We start from the raw sequence: 27,060 nt of genomic DNA, 5'->3' as shown, positions 1-27,060 counted from the left end.
TCATCAAGTACCCCACTAAGTCTCCCTGCTGCTAATGTAGGAACAAGAGGAAAACTCCTGGCCTGCAAATGCCCTGGCCACTTCCGAGGCCTGTCCTCCCTCTGCCCGCCTCGCCAGGCACTGAGCCTCGCTGGCCTTCCAGCTCCTGGGTGGGCCACGTCCCTCCACCACAGGGCCTTGGAACAGAGATTCACTGCTCCCAACTCCCTCCTTTTAGCCCTTTGGATCTGTCTTGCTCTCCCTTCTCCAGGGATGCCTTCCTTGACACACGCAGCCCAGGCAGGCAATGTCCCCACCACAGACTCTCAGCGGGCACCACCCTACAGCCACCTACTGCATTCTCAAGGCTAGCTGTCACCTGGTGTGCACAAGCACATGAACAATCAGTAACCACTGCATCTCTGCCTCCCAAAACCTCTTCAGCGGGCCTGTGGCTGCTGCTCAACCAGGTGATCCCACCCCAGCCCCTCTTGAAGCCCAGGGCCTCACTTCTGAACTCCTGCACAGGCCTCTGGGGCCATTGACTGACTGCCCAGCCCAGCCTATCACTCCCACATCTGGGTGGCAGCAGGACCCCACCTGGGGTCCCTGGCCAGGAGCCACCACTGGTCAACACACTGGTGATGGGCCTGAGGGCCTTGGGCAACAGATGAGGTGCTAACTGTGCTCACAGCTCTCCGGGGACTCAAAGGCAGCTGGTCTCACCTCCACAATGGTGTCGGCTAGCCCCGGATTACACAGGAGCAGCCACCTTCGGGGTGTGATGCCATTTGTCTTATTCTGGAACTTCTCTGGCTCGAGCTCATAAAAATCCTTAAAGCTAAAACACAGGAAACAGACAAATGTCACAACAAACAAGGTGAGCAAGAGAACATTCAGAAATCCCACTGGAAGATCACTAAGCTAAGTTTTTTTGTTGTTTTCTAAGGAGCACAGAGCAGTCAGCCTTGCTGCCCTCTTTTGAGAACAGTAAGGATGGAGCACATGCTTTTCAAAGCACTGCACATTTAGTCACATAGCAATAAGCACACAGGTAATGGAACCTGGCCATCTTCCACAGTGAATGTGACATTGAAGAGGGTACGGGCTATCATAGAGCTTGAGAGCCAGGGTTTAGTTTCCTCATCTGTAAAATGGGGACACACCTCTCTGAGAGGCTTGCTGTGAGGATCTAAAGACTATAACACATGAAGCGCTTGGGCTGGTACCAGGAACACAGAAGCCTCTACACAGACAGACCTGGTCTGGGGTCTACCTGGTGCTCACGGAGGTACTCTACATACATCTGGGTCAAGGATGGCAGGAAGGAGTTTCAAAATCATGTTCCACCAAAAGAGGGAGGGAAAACACTGGGAGATCTGACTTAAGAATTCTTCCTTCCTCTTGCTGACAAGCCTTGACTCCTCCTGCCCTAACCTGGGACACTCTTAAGCAGGCACTCCTGGCACCTGGCCAGCAGCAGATGGCTCCAAGACAGAGCATCTGTCTGGACAGACAGAGGACACAGAAAAGAGGAGGTGGCACTGGTGATAACTCAAAGGCTCAACGCCCTAACATTGCCCACGGTGTCCTCAGCCACTGAATAACATGCCCTGGGCAGTTCAGACAGTACCTGTGAGGGCAGGAGAGCAAGTGTGGAGCCTGGGCAACATGCCCCAGCCACTGTGTGTATGGCTGCCAACAGTGCCCAGAGGCGAGTCTAGGGTCAAGAAGAAGGTACACCCAGGTCAGCGCAAATGCTGGCTCCACTCACACTGACTGCTTCACGATCTCTGAGTGAATCCTCGCCACGCCGTTGACAGCGTGGGACCCGATCACACACAGGTGGGCCATGTTAATCCTCTTGCAGTCCCCTTCCTCGATCACAGACATCCTCCGCAGGCGGTCCACATCCCCAGGGAACAGGGAAGCCACGTGCTGTAGCCAAGTCAGAGAGCAGGAGGTGAGCAAGTGGTGAACAGGAAGCCCAGGGGCCCCCATGGGATGTTCTGCCTCCTCCAAGAAAATCCCAAGGTTGCTGCACCCCAGACATGCATTCAAACTCCCTGGATGCACCTCTGAGAGCCCCGGGCGTAGCAGGAAGCTCCTCCACACTGCTGCAGCCCAGGGAAAGGCCTGACTGGCCAGAGGACTCGACAGAGCTATTCTGTGGAAGGTGACAGGAGGACCGTGGTGCTAAGATGTGCCATGTGACTTAGAAGGAAAAGACAAGAGTGCTGCCCTGTTGGCCTAGGCAAGGTCTGACCAATTGGGAACGGCTACTTTTTCACCAAAAGGTTAAACAACTGAACAAGCACACCTGGATTCTAAGTTCCCCTTTCCCTGTAGCACTCTTCTCTCCATGGGTAACAGAGGAAAGACAAATGCTGCTTTATTTCCAAATCATCCAAATGCTGCTATGGTGTCTCAGGACCAAGGCCTCTGGCATTCCAGGAACAGACTCTTACATTTGAGCCCCACATGGGAATGAGAACATTTCAAAAAGACCTAAATCCATGACTCCCACATACACAGCAGGGGTCTAGGTCTGGGGAAGAGATTTACCCAGCAACGGCCCCTGGACCCCAAAGCCCTCTGCTGGACAGAGGGCTATTCCATGCGAGAAGATACATGTCGCAGGCCAGACAATTCCACATAGAGGACAGGAGGAACCTCCACCTCTTCCAGGTGCAGGTGCAGCCCACCACCCCCATCCCCAATCACGACAGGAGGGGTGGTCATCTCGGGGGCAGCATCCCTAAAGCTCCCACCCATACACACCCCAACCCTGCTCACATCAAGGTGCCTCTGGTTGATGGCGTAGATGATCTCCAGGTGCCGTGGCAGAAGCTTCTCAAACATGGACACAGGCCAGCGCTCCAAGGCCTCAGGTAACACAGTGTGGTTGGTGTATGCACATGTCTTCTTTGTGATTTCCCAGGCCTAGAACATTCCAGAACATTCCAAATTGTTTTGTTTAGAAACAATCCGCTTTTCTACCAGATGCTCAGGGCAAAGTCCATCAAAGGTAGATGTTCGGATCCCACTTGAAAGGAGCCCAGGTGGCTACATATCTCTGCCCTCTGGGGCTATCTAGAACCTTCTCAAAACCTACAAGTGAGCCCCATGCCCTTCGCCTTCCCAACGTGACCACGAACATTCTACTTCCTAACATAGTACACACACATAAATGAGTGACGCTTACCTCATCACCTGGCATCACTCTTTTCTTCTGTGAACCATTTTTTGTTTGCGAACAAAACAGAGCACCAAACAATTTTCTACTTTGTTTCCACCAAACTGATCTCACACCCAGTTGGAAACACTGGGAAACTGTGTGGCCTCCCTCCACTGGCCAAGGGCAGATGGGACCATGGGGGCACTGCCCAGCCCTGCCCAGGAGTACACCCCAAACCAGAGGGGGCTCTGGGTTCTACAAAATGACATGAAAATTGTTCTAAAGTCTTATAGTTGATTTAAACTAGATCAAGAAAATCTTGCTTTACAAGCATCCAGGACCAAATAAGTTGAGCCAGAAGAACTTATAAAAAATTTAAACAGGGGCGCCTGGGTGGCGCAGTCGGTTAAGCGTCCGACTTCAGCCAGGTCACGATCTCGCGGTCCGTGAGTTCGAGCCCCACGTCAGGCTCTGGGCTGATGGCTCAGAGCCTGGAGCCTGTTTCCGATTCTGTGTCTCCCTCTCTCTCTGCCCCTCCCCCGTTCATGCTCTGTCTCTCTCTGTCCCAAAAATAAATTAAAAAAAAAAAAATTTAAACAATGTGTTTCTTTACACTTAATACTTCTGCGGTTCTTGCCACAATTCTAAGATGAGAAAATGTACGTGAAAAGCTCTAAGACGTGTCAGAATTTTTTCCCAGTCTTCCAGAAAACTGCTCTTCTGTGCCTTTGTGCCACTGCTCCACCTATGGTGTCTTAGTCCCTTGGGAGAACCCCAGACCTGCTCTTGGAACATCGGCCTCCTCATGGCCCTGCTTCTCAAGGACAATGTCCCTCTGTACTCCCCAGGCCACAGGGGATAGGCCTTCCTCAACATCCTAGGGCCAGCTCAGTACTCACCACTGTTGTTGGGACAGGCTGGAAGGTGAGGGGACACTGTCACCCCTATGTGCCCAGGTCTGCAGGGAACACTATCACCTTATATACCCAGTTGTGACAGGGACAGTGTCACTCCACATGCCCATCAGTGTGGGAACACAGTCACTCCATGTGCCCAGCCCTGTGCCCTTGTCTTCAGTGCTTACCTTGTCCCAGTCTACTTTCTCCACATCCACCAGTATCCGCATGAGCTCAGGGATGGCAAGGGCTGGGTGGGTGTCATTCAGCTGGATGGCAACCTGCAGTTTACACAGGGTGATCCCCCTCAATCCCCTTGCCTGCATCTGCATGGGTGCCACGGTGGTCAGTGTGTGCAGAATCAGGGTCCATAGCCGCCCACCCCTGGGGAGCCTGATCCATAGGGCTGACAGCAGGGAGCTGAAATCACGGCACAGATGCTGAACCTAGCCTGAAAACCAGCCAAGGAGCAGGGAGGACAACAGGGCAAGAGGGGCCACAGGGAGGGCCATTGGGAAGACCCCATGGGCTGGCTCTGCAGTAGGACCCTTGGCACCCCACCGAGGCTCTTCTGCTCTCCACAGCTCCCCCTGACCCAGAATGTTCCTCTCACCGAGGATATATTGGCTTTGTTTAAAATCACTAAACCCAGCCCATCAAATGCATCACGCTTTGCCACGGGAACCTTTTACAGTGTCCCTTGCTGTTCCTAAGGACACCTAGTGTGGCCCTGGTCAGAGAGGAGGGGGCCTGGCCCCTGATGACAAGGAAATGAGGGGGGCTGCTGTCCTCTCCTCACCCACGCCCAGCCTTGAGATAGAAATCAAGCCTGGGAATGTCCTGTCCTTCTGCACAAGACCCATCAACACCCACCTTGTCTGAGAATGTCTCAAAACAGGTTCTCACTGGGTCCCGGCAGCCAAACTTGGAGGACTTAAAGCGGCGAATGATGTCCTGGAGGGTAGCAGCCACCACAAAGTACTCCTGCTTCAGGCGCAGTTCCTTCCCCTCGAAGAACTGTGGACACAGGACAGCGCTGGCACCAACAACAGCCACCAGGGCCACCACAGGTCCTCAGGGACCCCCCCCACCCCCACCCCAGGGCTCAAGAAGGGCACGAGGCTGGGAGGCCCTGCTCCAGGGACCATAGAGACCCACGTGTGCATGAGAGGACGAGAGCCCTTGAGTGTCAGCATGGTGGACCTCCATCACCACCATCCCAGGGCCCAAGGTCAGGTAACCTGCAGCTCAGGGGCACAAGCAGAAGGTCTAGATGGCCTGACCTGTGTGTGATCTTCAGATAGGGAAGCAGCCAGCAAATGGTCACAGTGCCCTGTGTGAGGACACCAGGCATGCAGGTCTCATTCCTTAACAGCCAGAGCCACTCAGAAGCACAAGCTCCAAAGTGTCAGTGTCCTAAAAATGCCTTGTACCTGAAGCTTTAGAATCTGCTTAAAATCTTGGCAGGGGAAGGGGGAATGGGGTATGTTTGGTTGTGAGCCTTTCAACACCAATTCCCTTTGCTATTAATGTGCACCTGTTACTCTGATAAAACAAAGAACACACAACCCACTAACAAAGGCAAATTCTAAGGGCTCTTGTCTGGCAACAACAAAGCCACCAGACACTAAACTCAGTAGCAATCACTGGGGACTGTGATTGTTACTTCATCTAGTGGGTGGTGGCACATAATTAAAGCTTTTCGAACCATGACTGGCGTATGTCTCAAGGCATCACTGAAAAGCAGGGACTGGTATTCCCATTTGAGAAATAGCTCATCCAACTCCTGGGGAAGTGGCATCACATGCCAGAAGAGCAGAAACTGACTGGACGTGAGGTCTGACAAGTTCCCAAATCCCCCACACGTTGCTCTGCATACGGTCTTGCAGAGAGTCAGCTCAGAGCCAGCCTCAGGGGCAGCCGGGTACACAGCAGTATAGACATGTGAGGCAAGGCCAAGAACCTCCTGCTGTATCCTCTTAGGGAGAGAGCAAAGGGGAGATGCTAACAGGCACACTTGGACTTGTGGGGCTTTGTCAAGCATGCTGTGGTGCCCTCACTCCGAGGAGCCACACAGGGCTGCTGGTAGCTACTTACGTGGTCTCACCTGATGAATGGGAGGCCAGCAAATAGGTCCTTCTAGACAGCCCCAGCCCCTAGCACACTTTCCTAGCAGAAGAGAAGCAACCACATGAGATACTCACATTATCATTTGGATACAGGACTCTGGAGATGTTCTCGGCTAGGTTCCTGTCCAGGACCGCCTCGATGTAGCCTCCCACATTAACTAGGGGCAGAAACAGTGAGGTCAGAACCCACATCCCTTCCCTTGACTCCTCATGTGCCCCTTCCCTGAAGGTCCTCCCTCACTTCCCTGAACTGTGTGAGGGATGTTCCTGCACAGAAGGTGTCCCCAGAGCCATGGTTTCACTCTGCCCCAGGCCCAACCTGTATCCCCCACACATCCTGCAGAGCCCTAGGCCCCTTGGTCTTTCCTGAGGGCACAGGGTTCCACGAGCAGTGGCTTTGCTGGTGGGCTCTCCCTGGGAAGCCCTGGTGCTCTGAGGACCCTGCCCTCTGCCCTCCACATTGAGAGTCCTGTGCTTTGCACAGCAGTGACAAGAGCTTCACGGGGCGAATTTGGGAGAAGCCATCCAACAGAAATAAGAGGGGCAGAACGCACAGTCATGGAGCTTGAAGTCATTGGGTGCCTTGGCGGACCACAGCCTCATGGTGTTGACGGTGTTGTTCCTGTAGCCCGGCACAGGGGTGTCGTACGGCATGGCCAGCACCACCTGGCCGAGAGATGGTCAGATCCAGTCAGCTAGCAACACAGTCCCCAGTCCCAGGCCTTCTCACCCCAGCAGCAGCATTCTGCTCCCCGCTGGTGGCCAACCTGCTTGCCCTCTGGCTTTTCTCCTTGTGCCCCAAATCCCTGCAACCTGCCCTGCAAGCCTGCAGGCCTCCCCAACTAAGACCACCTGTGATGGCTCTGCAGTAAGGCCCTGACCACACTCCTGAGGTCATTCTGTCTTCTCTAGCTTCTCCTCCTTCCACACTGGCATTGATTTAAGAATTCTTCCCACTCAGATCTTCAAGGTGCCACTGTGTCAACCTCACTCACACTCTGTTAGCAGTCATGACTCCAGTGTCCTTGTCCTCTCTCTGCCCTCCTTCCTCTTCTCACTCGACCCACTTGTGTAGTTTCACGACCCAAACTAACTTCTCCACAGAGGACTTCTATTTCTGACTTCCATTTTCCAATGCCTGCAAAAGGCTCCTCCTGTTGGGAGACTTGACCTCTAACCCTCAGAGAAACCAAACCAGCCCACACTCCACTCACAACGGAAAATGCAGGGCCTGCTCTCTACGCACAGAACCTGCCACGCTCCTCCCACCCCCGATTCCAGTCTGTCCACAAGTATCTGCTTTACTCTTGTCAAGCACAGGAAGACACACACCAGCCTCAAGGTCACTTCCAACCCTCAGATCCTCTGATGAGGTTTCTCACATTCAGGTACGCTCACGGGGGCTCATACAAGTTCAACTATGTGGCTTTACGAGATGAAAGCGGCTCTGACAGCCAAAAGGACTGTGTTGATAGCATCACTAGAGCCTTAGAATCACTTTTCCTTTCCCCTCTACCCTCACCCCTGCTCCCTGCTCCCCTGCCCCCCAAGGCCATATCCAAGCCAGTGACAAGCCCTACAAAGCATCCCTAACAGCCCAGGGCTGACAGAAATGCCCCAACGGTCTCTATGCCTCCCTACATACATGACATGCTCATCTTCTACAAGCACATGCAATCAGATAACTGATCTTATTCTTTCCTCTTTTGAATTAAATACAACTTATTATGGCATTTTAGGCCTCCATAACATGGCTCCAGCCAACCCTAGCCCATGCACTCCTTAAAACTTATGCTGCAGAAAATCTGGATGACTCACTTTTGCATGCTTGGGACTTCTCCAGTCTCCTGGGCTCATTGCCCCACATCTAGATGGCTGAGCCTTGCTCATTACAGCTACCCCCTCACAAAAGCTCTCCTGCTACCTCTCTCAGTCCCTTAGCTGAAACCACTCAGATGTGCACTGTCCACCATCCCAGAGCCTGGACTGGACTCTCCATGTTCTTGCCCTGATTCCCTCATCAGTGCCTGTGCCCTGTGCTGGGACATCCATCCAGACCACCACATGCCCAGGACTCTGATAGCTCAGTAATGGTGGGCGGCACCCAGGAGACACTACTGAGGCCTGTGGTGTGTGGTGACTGTGGTGAATGCATGCATCAAGCACCTGCTGTCTAGAGATGCTGGGGACTATCCATGTCCCTCCAGGGATTAACACCCTGCCCCGTCACAACACTGTCCTGCTAGCCATTCAATGACTGCTGGTCTGAACCCCAACACAAGCCCCTATTAAACTGCAAAGACAGTGACTTCACACTGAGTGTTTTCCACTGTCTGGGCAGCCCTGACAATGTGTAAGAATTGAGTGTATGAGAACAAAACCTCCCAGGCAGTCACCTTGGGTCAGGTCCTCTGGGGAAACAGCACACCTCCCACTCCCAAAGGGAATGAGGAGTGATGACAAAATGTGGCAGCCACCTCACTCAGCCCCACACTTCCCTGGGGATGCCCAGGGTGGATACCTGAGTGTCCAGCCACCTGACACCCTCAGGGGTGTGCTCCACTCTCCCGTAGAAGTGCACAGGAAGCATGTATTCGGGCCGGGCTTTCTCCCAGGGGTTGCCATAGCGCAGCCAGTCATCTGCCTCCTCCACCTGGAAAGGGGCCGGTGGTAAGGTCAGCTCTCTCGGGTGGCAGTGGGGAGACAGTCATGGGGGCAGGGCCACCCCTTTCCACTGCCCACAATGACCATGCTGTTGAGATACCGATGCCATCCAGCACTGAAATAAACTATAGCCTATTTACAAGGCAAAGATGTCCAGTTCCAGTCAAGGCCTCGTGTTTAAAAATTAACATGTCGTCCTATTAAAGAAACAAACTCAGATAAAATTCAGAAGAATGCATTAAAGTAAAAAGACATTAAGAACAACCTGAATTCAGCAATAAAAAAGGATAAAGTTCTGCTGCGTACTACAACATGGATAAACCCTGCAAAGACGCTGAGTCAAAGAGGCCCATGTAGTGTATGGCTCCATTCACAGGAAATGTCTAGAACAGCCAAATGCACAGAGACACCAGATATGGTTGTCAGGTGCTAGTGTGTGACAGCAAATCCATGCTGGATTTCTTTTTGGGGTGATGAAAACATTCTGGAAATAGATAGTGGTGATGGCTGCCCAACTTTGTAAATATATTAAAAAAACACTTGATAACTAAATAAAGCTGTTATAGTAAAAAAAAAAAAAAAAAAAAAAAAAAAAAGAATCACTAGAAGTCCACCACTTTGAAAATGACACCACAAATTCACAGGTGCCAGGGGCCAGGCTGCCTTTGTAGCACGAATGCCTGGACACACACAACTAGAAGACATTGCTTTTGTACTAGGCCTTCCTTGAAGCAGCTAATTTTCCAAAAACTGCACTTAGTGGTATCCAAAATCAGTAAATACACAAAAAAGAATCCCACCAATAAAACTAAAAGTAGCCCCACAGAGTCTAACAATCCTTGAGTAGAAGCATTCGGAACAAACTAATTTGGCAGGCAATGTATAAAGAATAATAAATATAAATTAAATAAGTGAGTCTTTCTTCTTCAAATTTAACAAATAACCCCAGGTATAGGCATAACTCAGAGATATTGCACATTTGGCTCCAGACTGCCACAATAAAGCCAATTTAGCAAAAGAGAGTCAAATGAATTTTTTGGTTTCCCAGTGCATATGAAAGTTTTGTTTATGCTATACTGTAGTCTATTAAGTGTGCAACAGCATTATGTCTTAAAAAACAATGTGCCCAGGGGCACCTGGGTGGTTCAGTCAAGTTGAGCATCTGACTCTTGATCTCGGCTCAGGTCATGATCTCACAGTTGTGAGATCAAGCCCCGGGCTCTGCGCTGGGCATGCAGCCTGCTTGGGATTCTCTCTCTCCCTCTCCCACTCATTTGTACATGCTCTCTCCCCCCAAAATTTAATTAATTAATTATTAAAAAAACAATGTACATACCTAATTTAAAAATATTGCTAAAAAATGCTAACCATCATCTGAGCTTTCAGCAAGTTTTAATCACTGATCACAGATCACCAGAACAATATAATAAAGTCTGCAACATTGTGAGAATTACCAAAATGACAAAGTGAGCCAATACTGTTGAAAATATGGGGCCAACAAACTTGCTTGATGCAGAGTTGCCACACCTTTCAATTTGTAAAATATGCATTATGTGTGAAGCGCAATAAACCCAAGTGCAACAGAATAAGGTGTGCCTGTATGTTACTTTGAGGGTTTTCAAAAATTTTTATTCGTTTGTCTTTTTTTTTTTTTTAAGTAAGCCCTGTACCCAATGTGGGGCTTGAGCTCATGATCCCAAGATCAAAGAGTCACACACTCTACCAACTGAGCCAGCCAGGCGCTCTGGGTTTTTTTCTTAATGGTTCCTACACAGAAGTAAAAGAAGAATATTTGGTTGCAGTTTTAGGGAGGTGACACAGCTGATGTTATTGCCTGAATATGTGTCTCTCCATAGTACTTCTGGCTGGGCTTTTCTGTCTGCTGCAGGTAGCTATTCATCATGGGACCAGTCCTGCCTTTTGATCTGGTGCCATGTCTGTACATTAGTGAAATTCTCCAACACCAAAGCCTGGTCATCTCCTGTAACGTAATTCCATGAGTTGTTTGCAGAAGCAGCATCTCCTCAAGTACAAGAGGCAGGAGGGTGTCCTCTCCAGACCCCTCTCCCTGCCCCATGGCCAACAACACTGCTGTCTGACCACTGCCCACATTTAATTATGCTACAGCTAAACTCCATTAAAAACTGACTGGCTCTCATGAAAACAGGGTGAGAGGAGGGTGAGTTTATCATCCCACAACTGTCTTTAAATTGTTTTGCAAGATGGCAATAATATACAGAAATAGAACACCAGAAGAAAGAAATGTCTGTGGTCAAACAAAAAAAACAACACAAAAAACCTTTCTGCCTTTAACCAAAACACCAAGTAGGTAAGGAGGGGCCTCAGAGTTTCTGTCTTATGAAAGCACATTGCATCGACTGTAAGGAGCTGGAATGGGTTAAAGGACACAGAGGTACAAGGGCCGGGGTGCCTCTGACAGACAGACACACATAAGGAACTGTGCATGAAACTACCTGTAATGTACCAGGAGGAAGAGTGGAGTTCTCTTTAAGGCTGGAGAGAGTACTTCTACAAATTAAGCAATAGATACAAATCTGTTTTAAGTTTTCTTTTACTGTTAGCCATACTTTTCTTTGCCAACTTTTTATTATGAGTGCTTTCAAACATAAAGAAGTGTTAAAAGAATTGGCAGTGAACACCCACGCACCTTCCACTTAGGTTCCATAATTGTTAACATGTTGCTATACTTGATTTATCACATATCCTCCATCCATCGACCCATTAATTTCTTGATGCATTTCAAAGTCAGTTGCAGACATCTGTACACTTCTCCACGAACACTTCAGCATGCACCTCATTAAGTACAGTTCACTCTGTGTTTATTTTTTAGGTTAATATATAGACAGCAAAATGTGTAAACCTTAAGGATACTCTTGAGGAGTTCTGTCAATTGCCCGTACCTGTGACCCAGCCTCATCAAGATACAGGAGCTTTCCATCACCCCAGGCATCCATCTGTTTATATTCTATACTATTCTCCTGTTACAAACCTTTAATCCCAACCACAGCCCTGCTTTGTCTGTCATTTTTAGGAGCCAAATTATATTACATAAACTATTTTCTAATCAAGTGGAATAGCCATACCTTTGATTTTAAAGTCTTTTTTTTTTAAGTTTATTTATTTATTTTGAGAGAGAGAGAGAGACAGCATGCACATGAATACATGAGCAGGGGAGGGGCAGAGAGAGGGAGAGAGAGAATCCCAAGCAGGCTCTGCGCTGTCGGCACAGAGCCCCACTTGGGGCTTGAACTCACAAACTGTGAGATCATGACCTGAGCCAAAACCAAGAGCTGGATGCTTAACAAACTGAGCCACCCAGGTGCCCCCATTTTAAAGTTTTAAATGAGGGGAAATGACCCTCTTGCCCAGTGTAGGACATTGAGGTTGCACTGTGAGGTTATATTCTTTCCACCAATGTGTTCTTGGCTACCTCACTTAGCTATGGTTTGATATTTCAGGATCTAAGCCCACTCTTCCTCAAGGCACTTTGCTTTGCAGAGGCTGGCACAGGACACAGTCCCCTCAGTGGTGTCGGGGAGTGAAGGCAGAAGGTGGGAACAAAACCTACAATAACTCTTCTTCTAACTACTCCATGTCAATTGTCCCACTGAGGGTAAACCAGAGAGGGCCACCTCTGTTCCATGCTGAGGTACAACAGGGAACCAGCAGGCAGCACCTGGCAACACCTATAAGGCCAGTTAGGCCCTGGGTCCCACCCAGCAGGCTTCCCAGGCTCACACAGAAGCTGTGTGTGATGAGCTCACACAGAAGATGGGCCTCTGGCAGCCCACATAGAGCTCTAAGGGAAGCACGAAGCTCACAGGATACCCCCGACCTATCCCACCTCTGCCTTGCCCAGGACGGGCAGACAATCTCTCCAGGAAGGAATTTAGCATATAAAAAACTGAACTGAAAGTACCTGTTTGTTTTCTTCTGCACATGAGAGGTGGAAACAAGTGAAAGAACCGAGTTTCACCCACCTGCCAGCCGTTGACAATCTTCTGGTTAAAAATCCCAAACTCATAGCGGATTCCATAGCCATATGCTGCCAGGCCCAACGTGGCCATTGAGTCAAGGAAGCAGGCTGAAAATTCCAAACACAAAGAACTTCTTGGAATCAAAGATAATTAGCAGTTTTGAGGCCCCCTGGAAGCAAGGCCCAGACACCCATGTTAAGTAGGTACTGGGACACTGGCCTCTGGATGCCAGACAGTGATTCAGTGCTAACCTGTCAGCTTCAGATTTCATGAAAGTAAAACTGAGCCCTCCCTCAATCCCTTCACCTTGAGAGCCATGGTCTGGGCCAAGAGGGTGTTAGTGTGGGGGCTGTGGGGAGATGGGAAGGGCAGAAGTGAAGAACCCCAGAGAGTCTCATCTAACTTGGCACACCTTTCAACACAAAGTCCCCTCACTGCTACCTTTGTCTTAGAGAGCTCATACAGGCTGAAGGCCTCCCCACCCTTGCACCTTCTACTTGTCCATGCTGTTTGGACAGTGGGGTAACACCGCGAACTAGCTCTACACGCTAGTGCAGGAGGCACGGGGATGGGGCTGGGAATGGACATTTTACCATAAAAGAACTCAAACACCCAAGGCCCCTGGAACGTGGCTGGAGCAGCACATCAACCTAATAAGCCTTTGTTCCAATGAAAATGTCTTGAAAAAGACCAGTGTTTTAAATAAAGATCCAGAAGGCAGTCTTATTAAACTTCTGGATTAAAAAGGAAAAAAAGTCCACAAGAAACATCAGTAAATAAAATACTTGCTCAGTTCACCAAGTATGCCCAGACCCCTGTTACTAGACCCTGTGCTGAGGGTTAGGAATAAGAGGATCCACAAATGTAAGATCTGGAACCTTGTTCTGAAGAAAGCATTCTCTCAGGAGGGCCACAGGACACATCAAGTTACAGCAGGCTGGGGTCTACCCACATCTGCACAGGTAAGAGGAGTCCATGGAAACGGCCCCAGAGGAGGTCACACCAGTCCATGGGCAAGGCCAGTGGCACCACACAAGTGGCAGGAAAGGTGACTAGGAAGGCAATAGGAACCAGACTATGGAAGGCCTGCAGATGCCCTGAACCCCTGAAGGGAGCAGATTGTGTTACAGCAGGGATGGGACTGTCCTGCCTGACAGTCACCAGCCTTAGGGTAGGAGGGGAGTTTAGGCAGCTACCTGAGCTGTGAAGGAGACCGAAGGGTCTGGAGCCTCCTGGAGCTTGGAGAAACAGGTGCTGTTTTTACTGACTGGGAAGATGGCTATAATCAACAGAATGCTATCGAGGGTAAAGGGAGCCGCAGGGGACTGATGACCCAGGAGCTCCCTCAGGGCTACGCGCTGCCCTCTAGCTGGGATGCCATGATCGGGTCTGTGTGGAAAGTAAGCTACAGCTTATTGTCTGGGATGATTTCACTGCCATAAACTAAGACAGAGCCCTGCATCTGAGAGCAGTAGGTGACACACAAGCTTTTCACATCAACAGGTGGAGGTGGGGCAGGCCTTGCAAACTGTTTCCTTATATAAATCCATGTACTGTTTTGTTTGGGAAAAATATATGCTGCATTTATAATTTCTGAAGAATTTAACTTAACATTTGAAAACAAAGGCACATGCACAAGCTCAGATAAACTTTAGGGTGTTTGATCCCTTTAGAAAATGACAACTCCCCAGAGGGGCAGTAATGCAAAGTGGTAGGGGCCTGAGCCCACCCTCCCATATCCCCCACACACAAGGGCAGCACAAAACTTATTTCTGTTCCAGAAACATTGTGCCCAAGAGCCTTGAAGCACACAGCAAAATCAAATCTCACTGTGACAGCTATTTCCACTTCTAAGTTCTGGTTTTTTTTTAAGTTTACTTACTTTTTTTTTTAGTAATCTCTACACCCAACGTGGGACTCAAACTCACAACCCTGAGATTAAGAGTGGCTTGCTCTTCTGACTTAGACAGTCAGGTGCCCCTCCACTTCTAAGTTCTTCATTCAGCTCCCTCTGCCCTAAAAAAGCTACCAAAAAAACCCCCCAAAAACAAAAACAAAACAAAACAAACACCTCAAACAGGAAAAACAAGGCTGGATATACTGTCAAACAGAATGGCCCAAGGGAGCAGTATCCTGAAAGGAATGACTCTACTATTTCCAGGCAATCTGTTTACTACAGTAAAGCAGGAATAGCATACCTACATTCATAAATCATGTGTGTGTGTATGTGTGTACATGTGTATGTGAATGTATGCGTGTGCACACATGCATATATGTATGTGTATATGTGTGCACATATGTGTCTATCCATCTTTCTCCCAATTACTGGCTGAGGAAAGTGGTCAGTATACTGGAAACCCCCTCCCAGGGCCAGCTACCCAAAAACCAGCAAGCCTGGTTTTCATGATAATTAGGAAGTATCCCTTGTATAAAGGAAAAACATAATATTTTGCAATTTTTTCGATGTGGATGAAACACACTCTCCCATCCACTCAGAGGGGCCAATCTACACTGACAGACTGCTGTTCAGAGCACGGCTGACCTCTGCCTCGCCATGTGAGCAGTGGCCAGGGCATTACACCAGGAGAGACTGTGCACCAGCCAGGTGCCGGGTTTACCTGCCAGCCTCCCCAGGCCTCCATTCCCAAGGCCGGCGTCCTCTTCTATTTCCTCCAGTTCTTCCAAGTCCAGCCCCAGCTGTGAATAAAAACAAGGGCAACGTTTTAGTATTACTTAGTGTCTATCTTCTTCACACAACAGGAGGAAAGATATTAAATCTTGTGAGTTTCTAACAATCAAAGGTTAAAAAAGTCTGCTTTTAGACTTGAAAATCCAATGTTAAAATCTGGTATTTATGAAAATGAAAGTTTCCAGGTATCTCAAAAGCTGCCAAACTACTTGAGAATTAATAATCAGGGGAGCCTGGGTAGTTCAGTTGGTTAAGCCTCCCATTCTTGGTTTCGGCTCAGGTCATGATCTCACAATTCGTGAGTTCAAGCCCTGTGTCTGGCTCCGAGCTGACAGCATGGAGACTGCTTGGGATTCTCTCTCTCCCCCTTGCTCTCTGACCCTCCCCCACCTCTCAAATTAAATAAACTTAAAAAAAAGAAAGAATAAATAATCCAAATGAGACATGGTTTAACATCCAAAGATATTGCCAGGTTATTAACCTACGTATAGTGAACAGATTATAACATGTAGCCTAACACCAAAATTAGTGGTTTCAATAATTCTTTAATTGCATATGGTTTAATGATATTTATGTAACTTATTTATTTATTTACTAATTATTTAACTGCTTAGATTTATTATTAGCCTCTTGGATGTGGCCTCTTCTCTAGCTGTGGAGAATCTGTTCTGCCAGTCTTCAGGTCGTTTTCTGGGTTATTTATGCTGATGTGCTTATTAGGTAGGTGTGTCTGTGGGATGACGTGAGCCTAGGCTCCTCCTACTCTGCCATCTTCTTCGGATGTCCTATGTGACATCTTTTTAAACCAACACCTAAAACTACCTTTCCTGTGGCATCCCAACTACATTTGTGCAATCTTGTGAAATATGTATACAATGTTAAAAATCAGAAAGTAACAAAGTCACAGCTTCTTCACCTGACTTGAAACCTTTCCAGAATGCATACCTGAAGGTTCTGCCTATCAGTTATGATAGGTGGATAATTGTTCCATTAATCTGGCTTTAGTATGTTAAACTTCACAAATGGCTCTCATTAATTATCTTGATGAGTGGTTTTTAAACTTTTTGGTTTCAGGAAGACCCCCAAGAGCTATTCTTTATTGAAATTATATCTATCAATATTTATCAAGTTAAAAATTGAAAACAGATCAATGTTTTTTAAGGCTATATGAATTCATTTTAAAATAATAAACCCATTAACATTAACATAAACAACATAGTTTAATCAAATATACAGTTTTAAAATGAAAACAATTTACTGAGAAGAGTAGCAGTGTTTTACATTTCTACAAATATCTTTAATAACTGTCTCTCTTAGCATTCAATCTGTTGAGGTATCACATGGATATCTCTGGAAAGCTTCACCATATACCTGTGACAGAGTAAGAATAAACAGTTCTGATCTAGCAGACCCACTGAAAGGTCTTGGGGCCCCTGGGGTCTCCGGACTATACTTTAGGATCTGATAAATTACAAAGGGTAGAAGCAAAGTTGTAAGGACATAAAAACATCAAAGTCATAAAGAAACAGTTTAGTGTCTATTAAGTAAATTGAACAGCATTAACACAAACTGTGATCTGATTTAGAGTAAGATTTCAAAATACTGACTTAATTCCCACAGCAATTTCAAGGAGTGTGTTCCACCAAAGATATTTTGGATATGCAGGGGAGGCAGAATTTACCCAGTAATATACACTGGCTCCAAATTAAGCAACACATTTAACTGCATTTTCCAGATTTATCTGACTGTGAAACCTCTTATTCACAAAACACCTACTAAAGTCAGAGACCAGCATACCACATAAAGGTAGGCTATGTGGGAGGAAAGATGTTTTGTTCTTTTATGTTTTTACCCTTGAATGTTGTAGGTACATCTCAGCCTAGTAAGGCAAATTTTGCCATGAGTTTGAAAGTATTCAAAAGAGGCACAAACAGTAGCTAATTGACAGAAAGTAAAATCTTGCTCAAGTGGGTTTCAGAACCGAAGACAGAAAAAGCATGATAAAGCATCTTTAACCTTTTTAATTGAGATATAATTCACATACCATATAAAATTCACCATTTGAAGAGAATAATTCAATGGTTTTCAGCATATTTACAAAGTTATGCAACCACCACTAATTCCAGAACTTCACCATTCCAAAAACAAACCCGATATTCACTGGCAATCACTCCCAGTTTCCCTATTCCAGACCTTGGCAATCACTTTTCTACTTTCTGTCTCTATAGATTTGCCTATTCTGGTCATTTCATTTAAATGGAAACAAACCACATATGGCCTTTTGTATCTGGCTTCTTTCAATTAGAATAATGTTTTCAGGGTTGATCCATGTTGGAGCATGTATCAGTACTGTTTATCACTGAGTACCTTTCCACTGGATGACTACTCCACATTTTGTGTATGCATTTATCACATAAATGGATATTTAGGCTGGTTCCACTGTTATTATGAATAATGCTGCTATGAACATTCAAGTACAATTTTATGGGTAGACATATGTTTTCATTTTTCTTGGAAATAAACCTGGGAGTGAAATTGCTAGGTTACATGGTAAATTCTATGCTTAACTTTTTGAGTAACTTCCAAACTATTTTCCAAAATGATTCTACCATTTTACTTTCTCCCAGCAGTATATGAAGGTTCCAATTTCTCCATGTCCTAGCCAACACTTGTTCTCTGTCTTTACAAGCATAGCCACTCTAGTGGGTGCAAAGTGGTATCTCATGGTTTTTATTTACTTTTCCTGATGACTGACTACTGATGCTGATTATCTTTTCACATGCTTTTTGACCATTTGTATACCTTCTTTGGGAAAATGTCTGTTCAAGTCCTTTGCCTATTTTTAAATTGGGTTATCTGTCTCTTTGTTATTGAGTTGTAAGAGTTGTTAATACATTCTGAACACTAGACCCTGATCAGATTTATGATTTACAAATATTTTCTCCCATTTTGCCTTTTCACTTTCTTCATAATGTCCTTTGATGACACAAGTTTTAACTCTCGTCCAATTTATCTATTTTTCTTTTTATTGGTTGTGCTTTTGATGTCATTTCTAAGAATCTATTGCTAAATCATGAAGATTTGCCTATATACTTCTAAGGGTGTTAGGGTTTTAGCTCTTACATTTAGGTCTTTGATCCATTTTGACTTAATTTTTATATGGAGTATCAGGTAGGGATCCAGCTTCATTCATTTGCATGTGGACATCCAACTGTTCTAGCAGTATTTATCAAAAATAATATTTTTTCTCTATTGAGTTATTTTGGTACACTTTCTTAAAAAAAAAAAAAGCAATTTGACTATATAGGCCACCAAAAGCACAGGTGACAAAAACAAAAACAAAACAAAACAAAAAAAACTGGACTTCATGAAAGTTAAAACTTTTCTGCATCAAAGGACACTGTCAACAAAGTGAAAAGACACCTGAGAAAAAATATTAGCAATGCTAATCACATATCTGACAGGGGATTAATATCCAGAATAGAGAATTCCCAAAACTCAACAATAACAAAAACAAACAACTCAATTCAGAAATGGGCAAAGGACTTAAACAGACATTTCTCCAGAGAAGATATTTAGATGGCCAGCCAATAAGCACATGAAAAGATGCTCAACATCGCTCATCATTAGGGAAATAATGGGTTTTTTTCTTTTTCTTTAAATTTTAGTTAGTTAACATACAGTACAATATTGGTTTCAGGAGTACAATTAAGTGATTCATCACTTACATACAACACAGTAGGGAAATAACGTTAATTAAAACCATAAAAGATACTATCTCCCATATATTAGAATGGCTACTATCAAAAAAAAAAAAAAAGGAAAATAACAAGTGTTCAAGTGTTGGTGAGGATGTGGAAGAACTGGAACTCTTGTGCACTGCTGGTGGGAAAGTAAAATGGTTTCACCACTGTGGAAAACAGTATGATGGTCCCTCAAAAAGTTAAACATAGAATTACCATATGATCCAGAAATTCCACTTCTAGGTATATACCAAAAAGAATTGAAAGTAGGGTCTTGAAGAGATATTTGTACATTCATGTTCATAAAAGTATTATTCACAGTAGCTAAAAGGCAAAGCAATCCAAGTGTCTATAGACCAATGAATGGATGAACAAAATGTAGTACATACATACAATGGAATATTATTTGTAGATCCTTAAAAAGGAGATTCTGACATATGCTCCAACATGGATGAATCTTGAAGATATTAAGCCAGTCATAAAAAGACAAATATTGTATGATTTCACTTATATGAAGTACCTAGAATATCAAATTCATAGAAACAGAAAGTAGAATGGTAGTTGTCAGCAGCTTGAAGGAGAGAATGGGGAGTTAGTGTTTAATGGATATAGAGGTTCAGTTTTGTAAGATGGAAAGAGTTCTAGAGATGGATGGTGGAGATCATGGCACAGTATGAATGCAATTTATATTATGTGTATTTTACCACAATTTCAAAATAATTGGGGGAAAATCAGTTGGCTATAAATGTAAGGGTTTATTTCTGGACTCTCAATTCTATTCCATTGTTCTATACGTCTATCCTTATGCCAGTACCACACTGTCTTGATCACTGTAGCTTCATAGTGAGTTTTGAAATTTGGAAGTGTGAGTCCTTCACACTTTGTTCTTCTTTCAAAAAAAAAAAAGTTTATTTATTTATTTTGAGAACTAGAGCATGTGTGGGAGGGGCACAGAGAGAGGGAAAGAGAGAATCCCAAGCAGGCTCCACACTGTTCTTTTTCAAGCATGTTTTAATGATTTCTGGTCTGGGGGCACCTGGATGGCTCTGTCGGTTAAGTGTCTGACTCTTAATTTTGGCTCAGAGATCTCACAATCATGAGATCAAGCCCTGCTTTGGGCTCTGTGCTGAGTGTGAGCCTGCTTGGGATTCTCTTTATGCCCCTCCTCCACTCACCTGCTCTCTATAAATACATACATACATACATACATACATTCATACATACATACATACATACATACTGATTTCTGGTCTGTGCATTTCCATCTGGATTTTAGGATCAGTTTGTCAATATCTGCAAAGAAGACAACTGGAACTTTAGTGGGGGATTGCAATAAGTCTGTAGATCAATTTGGGGAGTATTGCCATCTTAAGATTCCAAGTCATGGATGGACATGAAATGTCTTTTCATTTTTAGGTCTCTATTTCTTTCAACAATGTTTTATAATTTTTAGAACATAACTCTGCATCTCTTTTGGAAATTAATTCCTAAGTATTTCATTATTTTTGATGTTATTTTAAGTGGAATAATTTTCTTAATTTCATTTTCAGATCATTCATTGCAGTTACATAAAAATTCGGTTGATTTCTGCATATTGATCTTATATCTATAAATTTGCCGAACTCATTCAGTTGTACTAATATATTTTTGTTTCATCTGCTCAAAGAGATACCTTTCCTTCTTCCTTTCCAATCTAGATGCCTCTTATTTTGTTTTCTTTTCTAAATACCCCAGCTAGACCTGTCAGTATTATGATGAGTAGAACTGGTGAAAGTAAAATCCTTGGGACAAAGCAGCAGGTTAAACACCAGCTGGGAACACCATCAGTCCAATAGAGACTGCAGGACACTCTATAGGACAAACCATTTCAACAAATAAACTGGAAGGCAGAAGAATAAAAAAAGAGAAGCCTATAGATTAATAGAGACTAAGAGACATATCAAACAAATGCAGCTAAGTTTCTGAATATACTGCTTAAAAAATTATAAGGCATTATGCTAAGTGAAATAAGTCATACAGAGAAAGACAGATACCATATGTTTTCACTCTTATGTGGATCCTGACAAAGTTAACAGAAGACCATGGCGGGGTGGGAAGGGGAAAAAAAAAATTAGAGAGGGAGGGAGGCAAACCATAAGAGACTCTTAAAAACTGAGAATAAACTGAGGGTTGATGGGGGATAGGATGGAGGGGAAAGTGGGTGATGGGCACTGAGGAGGGCACCTGTTGGGTTGAGGACTGGGTGTTATATGGAAACCAATTTGACAATAAATTTCATATTAAAAAAATTATCAAAAAAAATTATAAGGCAGTCAACAAGTTTGTCAACTGCCTGAAAATGATGGTCAATATCTTAGGGGTCATACCGGTATGACCCTATCTTTACAGACACCCGTTGAAATGGCAGTAAGTGAAATATGCTGTTTGATATTAGCTTAAATAATCTGGGAGTAGCGAGGGATGTGAGGGAAATGAGAAGTCATGAGTAGGTCTTGATGACAGGTGGAACTCAGTGATGGGTATGTGGAAGGAGTTCTTCATAGCAGTCACTCAATATTTGTACATATTTTAGATTTTCTATGATAAAAAAAATATTTAAATGTGCCCTTGATGGCAGTCAGGAGGGAGCTGCTTCTGTTGAAGCTCTAGTTTTTAGTGTAATCTGCTCCCTGGAACTAATTTCCAGCCCTGTATGATACACTGGTGGTGTGTTTCACTTTTCATATTATATTATAAATGGGGGAGGGGCCTGGGGGAGGAGGCCCACCCAAGCCCTGCATCATCATCTGATTCCCACTCAAAGCATGTGGCACCCACTTTATGAATAGAAGGGCCCAACAACCATGTACCTAGAGACAGTAAAGCTTTGATCATCATGAAAACCTTTCAAATACAAGGTTAATTAAAACTTAGAAATACCACTTTTAAGAAAAAGATGTACAACATTTAAAAAGATATATGCTACCCTTCATTTTCTAACTCCCTATAATTAACATGTTATTTGTGTAATTAATTATAGAGATGGCATATAATTATGGCACAAACATTCCCTCAAATCTTTACTATCTGTAAGAATATATATAAAGAGAATGTTTTGAAAACTAAAACACTTCCTGTAACAATAAATTCCACTGAAGACCTAGACTTTACATGTTTTGTGGTCCTTACATACGCATTCTGATGTTCATATTCAGTAAACAGAATTCAAATGACAAATTTGAAGGATAACCTCTTTTTTAGATAATTTTTTTCATTCTAATTCCAGTATAATTAACATACAGTGTAATAGTTTCAGGTGTACAATATAGTCATTCAACAATTCCATATATCACCTGGTGCTCATCACAACAATTGCACTCCTTAATCCCCATCAACCTATTTCACCCATCTCCCGACCCACCTCCCCTCTGGAAACCAGTTTGTTCTCTACAGGTAAGACTCTGTTTCTTGGCTTCTCTCTCTCTTTTCCCTTTGCTTGTTTCTTAAATTCCACATATGAGTGAAATCATATGGTATTTGTATTTCTCTGACTGACTTATTTTATCAAGCATCAATAATCTCTAGCTCCACCCATGTTGTTGCAAATGGCAAGATTACTTTTTATGGCTGAATAACATTCCATTGTATATATACAATTTCACTCTTCTTTATCCATTCATCTATTGATGGACACTTAGGCTGCTTCCATAATTTGGTTATTATAAATAATGTTGCTATACACATAGGGGTACATATATCCCTTTGAATTAGTGGTTTTGTATTTTTGGGGTAAATACCCAGTAGTGTGATTGCTGGATCATAGCATAGTTCTATTTTTAATTTTTTGAGGAAGTTCCACACTGTTTTCAAGAGAGGCTGCACCAGTTTGCATTCCCACCAACAGTGCAAGAGGGTCCTTCTTCTTAGTATCCTCACCAACAACTGTTGTTTCTTGTATTTTTTATTTTAGCCTTTCTGACAGGTGTGAGGTGATATCTCATTGTAGTTTTGATTTGCATTTCCCTGATAATGAGTAATGTTGAGCATCTTTTCATATGTCTGTTAACCATCTGATATCTTTGGAGAAATGTCTGTTCATTTCTTCTGTGTGCATTTCTAAATTAGATTATTTTGGGGGGGGTGTTTAGTTGTAGAAGATCTTAATATATTTTGGATACTAACCCTTTACAGGATAGGTCATTTGCAAATATCTTCTCCCATTCTATAGATTGCCTTATAGTTTTGTTGATTGCTTCCTTCACTGTGCAGAAGCTTTTTTATTTTGATGTAGTCCCAATAGTTTATTTTTGCTTTTATTTCCCTTGCCTCAGGAGACCTATCTAGAAAAATGTTGCTACGACCAATATTAGAAACTTTACTGCCTAGAACTCTCTTCTAGGATTTTTGTGGTTTCAGGCCACACATCTAGGTCTTTAATATATTTTGAATTTATTTTTGTGTATGGTGTAAGAAAGTGGTCCATTTCATTCTTTTGTATATAGTAGACCAATTTTCCCAACACCATTTGTTAAGAGACTGTCTTTTTCTCATTTGATATTCTTTCCTGCTTTGTCAAATATTAATCAACCATATAGTTGTGCATTCATTTATGGGTTTTCTATTCTGTTCCATTAATCTATGTTTCTATTTTTGTGTCAGTACCATACTGTTTTGATCACTACAGCTTTGTAACATGGCTTGAAGTCCAGAATTGTGATGCCTCCAGCTTTGCTTTTCTTTTTCAAAGTTGCTTTGGCAATTCGGGGTCTTTACTAGTTCATATAAATTTTAGGATTGTTTGTTCTAGCTCTGTGAAAAATGTTGTCAGTATTTTGATAGGGTTTGCATTAAATGTGTAGATTGCTTTGGGTAGTATAAACATTTTAACAATATCTGTTCTTCCAATCCATGAACACAGAATGCCTTTCCATTTCTTTGTGTCATCTTCAATTTCTTTCATAAAAAAAGTGTTTTCTAGTTTTCAGAGTACAAGTCTTTCACCTCTTTGGTTAGATTTATTCCTAGGTATCTTATTATTTTGGGAGCAATTGTAAATGGGATTGTTTTCCTAATTTCTCTTCCTGCTGTTTCATTATTAGTGCATAGAAATGCAACAGATTTCTGTACACTGATTTTGTGTCTTGTGATTTTCCTGGGGTGCCTGGGCAGCTCAGTCGATTGAGCATCCAACTTTGGCTCAGGTCATGATCTCATAGTTTGTGGGTACAAGCCCCACGTCGGGTTCTGTGCTGACAGCTTGGAGCCTGGAGCCTGCTTTGGATTCTGTGTCTCATTCTCTCTCTGCCCCTCCCCAACTTGTGCTCTGTCTCTGTCTCTCAAAAATTAATAAAAATGTAAAAAAAATTTAAAAAAAGTGTTTTATAGTTTTCAGAGTACAAGTCTTTCACCTCTTTGGTTAGATTTATTCCTAGGTATCTTATTATTTTGGGGGAAATTGTAAATGGGATTGTTTTTCTAATTTCTCTTTCTGCTGTTTCATTATTAGTGCATAGAAATGCAACAGATTTCTGTACACTTGATTTTGTGTCTTGTGATTTTCCTGAATTCATTTATCAGGTCTAGTAGTTTTTTGGTGGAGTCTTTAAGGTTTTCTATATAGAGTATCATGTCATCTGCAAATAGTAAAAGTTTTACTTTTTCCTTACCAATCTGGATGCCTTTATTTCGTTTTGCTAACAGCTGTGACTAGGACTTCCATTACCATGTTGAATAAAAGTGATGACAGTGGACATCCTTGTCTTGTTCCTGGTCTTGGGGGTGGCAGGGAGGAAGCTTTCAGTTTTTCCTCATTGAAGATGACACTCACTGTGGATTTTCATATATGGCCTTTATTATGTTGAAGTATGTTCCCTCTAACCTTACTTTGCTGAGGGTTTTTATCATGATCAGATGTTGTGCTTTGTTTTTTTTTAATTAAAAAAACTTTTTTTAACGGTTTTTATTTTTGGGAGACAGAGAGAGACAGTGCGAGCGGGGGAGGGGCAGAGAGAGTGAGGGAGACACAGCATTGTTCAGGGCTCAATGTGGGGCTCAAACTCACGAGCCATGAGATCATGACCTGAGCCTAAGTCAGGCTCTTAACCGACTGAGCCACCCAGGCACCCCTGTACTTTGTTTTTATCGTGATCATATGTTGTTCTTTGAAAAATGCTTTTTCTGCATCTACTGAAAGGATATGGTTTTTAATGCTTTCTCTACTGATGTGATATCTCATGTTGACTGATTTGTGAGTTTTGAACTACGCTTGTGTCCTGGGAATACCACTTGACCGTGGTGAATGATTTTTTTTTAATGTAGTATTGGACTCTGCTAGTATTTTTTTTGATGATTTTTGCATCTGTGTTCATCAGGGATACTGGCCTATAGTTCTCTTTTTATGTGGTGTCTTTATCTAGTTTGGGTATCAGGGTAATGCTGGCCTCATAGAGTAAATATGGAAGTTTCCCTTCCTCTCTATTTTTTGGAAAAGTTTGAGAAGAATAGGTATTAACTCTTCTTTAAATGTTAGGTAGAATTTGCCCGTGAAGGTATATGGTCCTGAGCTTTTGTTTGTTGGGAGTTTTTTGATTACTGATTTGATTTCTTTGCTGGTAATCTATCTATTCAAAATTTCTATTTCTTCCTGCTTTAGTTTTGGTGGATTATATGTTTGTAGGAATTTATCCATTTCTTCTAGGTTTCCAGTTTGTGGGCATATAGTGTTTCATAATATTCTCTTACAATTGTTTGTATATCTGTGGCATTGGTTGTTATTTCTCCTCTTTCATTTGAAATTTTATTTATTTGAATCCTTTCTCTTATTTTTTGATGAGTCTGGCTAGATGTTTATCTATTTTGTTGATCTTTTCAAAGAACGAGCTGCTGGTTTCATTTATCTGTTCTGGTTTTTTAGTTTCTATATAATTTATTTCTGCTCTAATCTTTATTATTTCCTTCCTTGTGCCGGTTTTGGTTTTGTTTGTTCTTCTTTTTCTAGCTGTTTTAGGTGCAAGGTTAGGTTTTTTTTGTTTTGTTTTGTTTTGTTTTTGTTTTTGATTTTTCTTGCTTCTTGAGGTAGGCCTATATTGCTATAAACCTCCTCTTAGAACCACTTTTGCTATATCCCAAAGGTTTTAGACATTGTGTTTTAATTTTCATGTACTTTTATTTCCATGTACTTTTGGATTTCTTATTTGATTTCTTTGTTAACCCACTCATTGTTCAGCAGCATGTTATCTACCCTCAAAGTATTTGTGGTTTCCAGATTTTTTTCTTATGATTTCTAGTTTCATAGTGTGGTATCAACACTACAAAAAGATGCATGGTATGACTTCAATCCTTTTGAATTTGTTGAGACTTGTTTTGTGGCTTAATATGTGATCTATTCTGGAGAATGTTCTATGTGCACCTGAAAAGAATGTGCATTCTGCTGTTTTAATATGGAATATTCTAAATATATCTGTTAAATCCACCTGGTCCTATGTGTCATTGAAAGCCATGGTTTCCTTATTGAATTTCTGTTTGGATGATCTATCCATCAATGTAACAGGGGTATTAAAGTCCTCCACTATTACCGTATTATTACCAAACAGTTCCTTTGTGTTTATTATAACAATTTTATGTATTTGGGTTCCTCCATGTTGGGTACATAAATATTTAAATTATATATTCTTATTGGATTGCCCCCTTTATTATTATATAGTGCCCTTCTTGGTCTCTTGTCACATTCTTTGTTTTGAAATCTATTTTGTCTGAAATAAATATTGCTTCTCCAGCTTCTTCTGACATCTATTTGCATGATAAAT

The 27,060-nt window shown here is 43.3% G+C and overlaps 1 protein-coding gene across 1 annotated transcript in view; it reads right to left on the bottom strand.

Annotated features, from left to right (window-relative positions):
- Positions 1 to 27,060, bottom strand: part of PYGB (glycogen phosphorylase B) — a 58,871-nt gene that overhangs the window by 13,924 nt on the left and 17,887 nt on the right. The window contains exons 3-12 of the mRNA XM_045443694.1: positions 15,463 to 15,541; positions 12,848 to 12,951; positions 8,704 to 8,835; positions 6,737 to 6,848; positions 6,258 to 6,340; positions 4,927 to 5,070; positions 4,242 to 4,334; positions 2,776 to 2,922; positions 1,754 to 1,917; positions 706 to 820 (exon numbers count right to left, since the gene is read on the bottom strand). Of these exons, the coding sequence (XP_045299650.1) occupies positions 706 to 820; positions 1,754 to 1,917; positions 2,776 to 2,922; positions 4,242 to 4,334; positions 4,927 to 5,070; positions 6,258 to 6,340; positions 6,737 to 6,848; positions 8,704 to 8,835; positions 12,848 to 12,951; positions 15,463 to 15,541 (1,173 nt within the window). The remainder of the gene's footprint in view (positions 1 to 705; positions 821 to 1,753; positions 1,918 to 2,775; positions 2,923 to 4,241; positions 4,335 to 4,926; positions 5,071 to 6,257; positions 6,341 to 6,736; positions 6,849 to 8,703; positions 8,836 to 12,847; positions 12,952 to 15,462; positions 15,542 to 27,060) is intronic.

The sequence above is a fragment of the Leopardus geoffroyi genome, chromosome A3 (genome assembly GCF_018350155.1).
Source record: "Leopardus geoffroyi isolate Oge1 chromosome A3, O.geoffroyi_Oge1_pat1.0, whole genome shotgun sequence".
Classification (NCBI taxonomy): Eukaryota; Metazoa; Chordata; class Mammalia; order Carnivora; family Felidae; genus Leopardus; species Leopardus geoffroyi.
The sequence above is the reverse complement of the archived record's forward strand: the minus strand, read 5'-3'. Positions and strand labels throughout refer to the sequence as shown.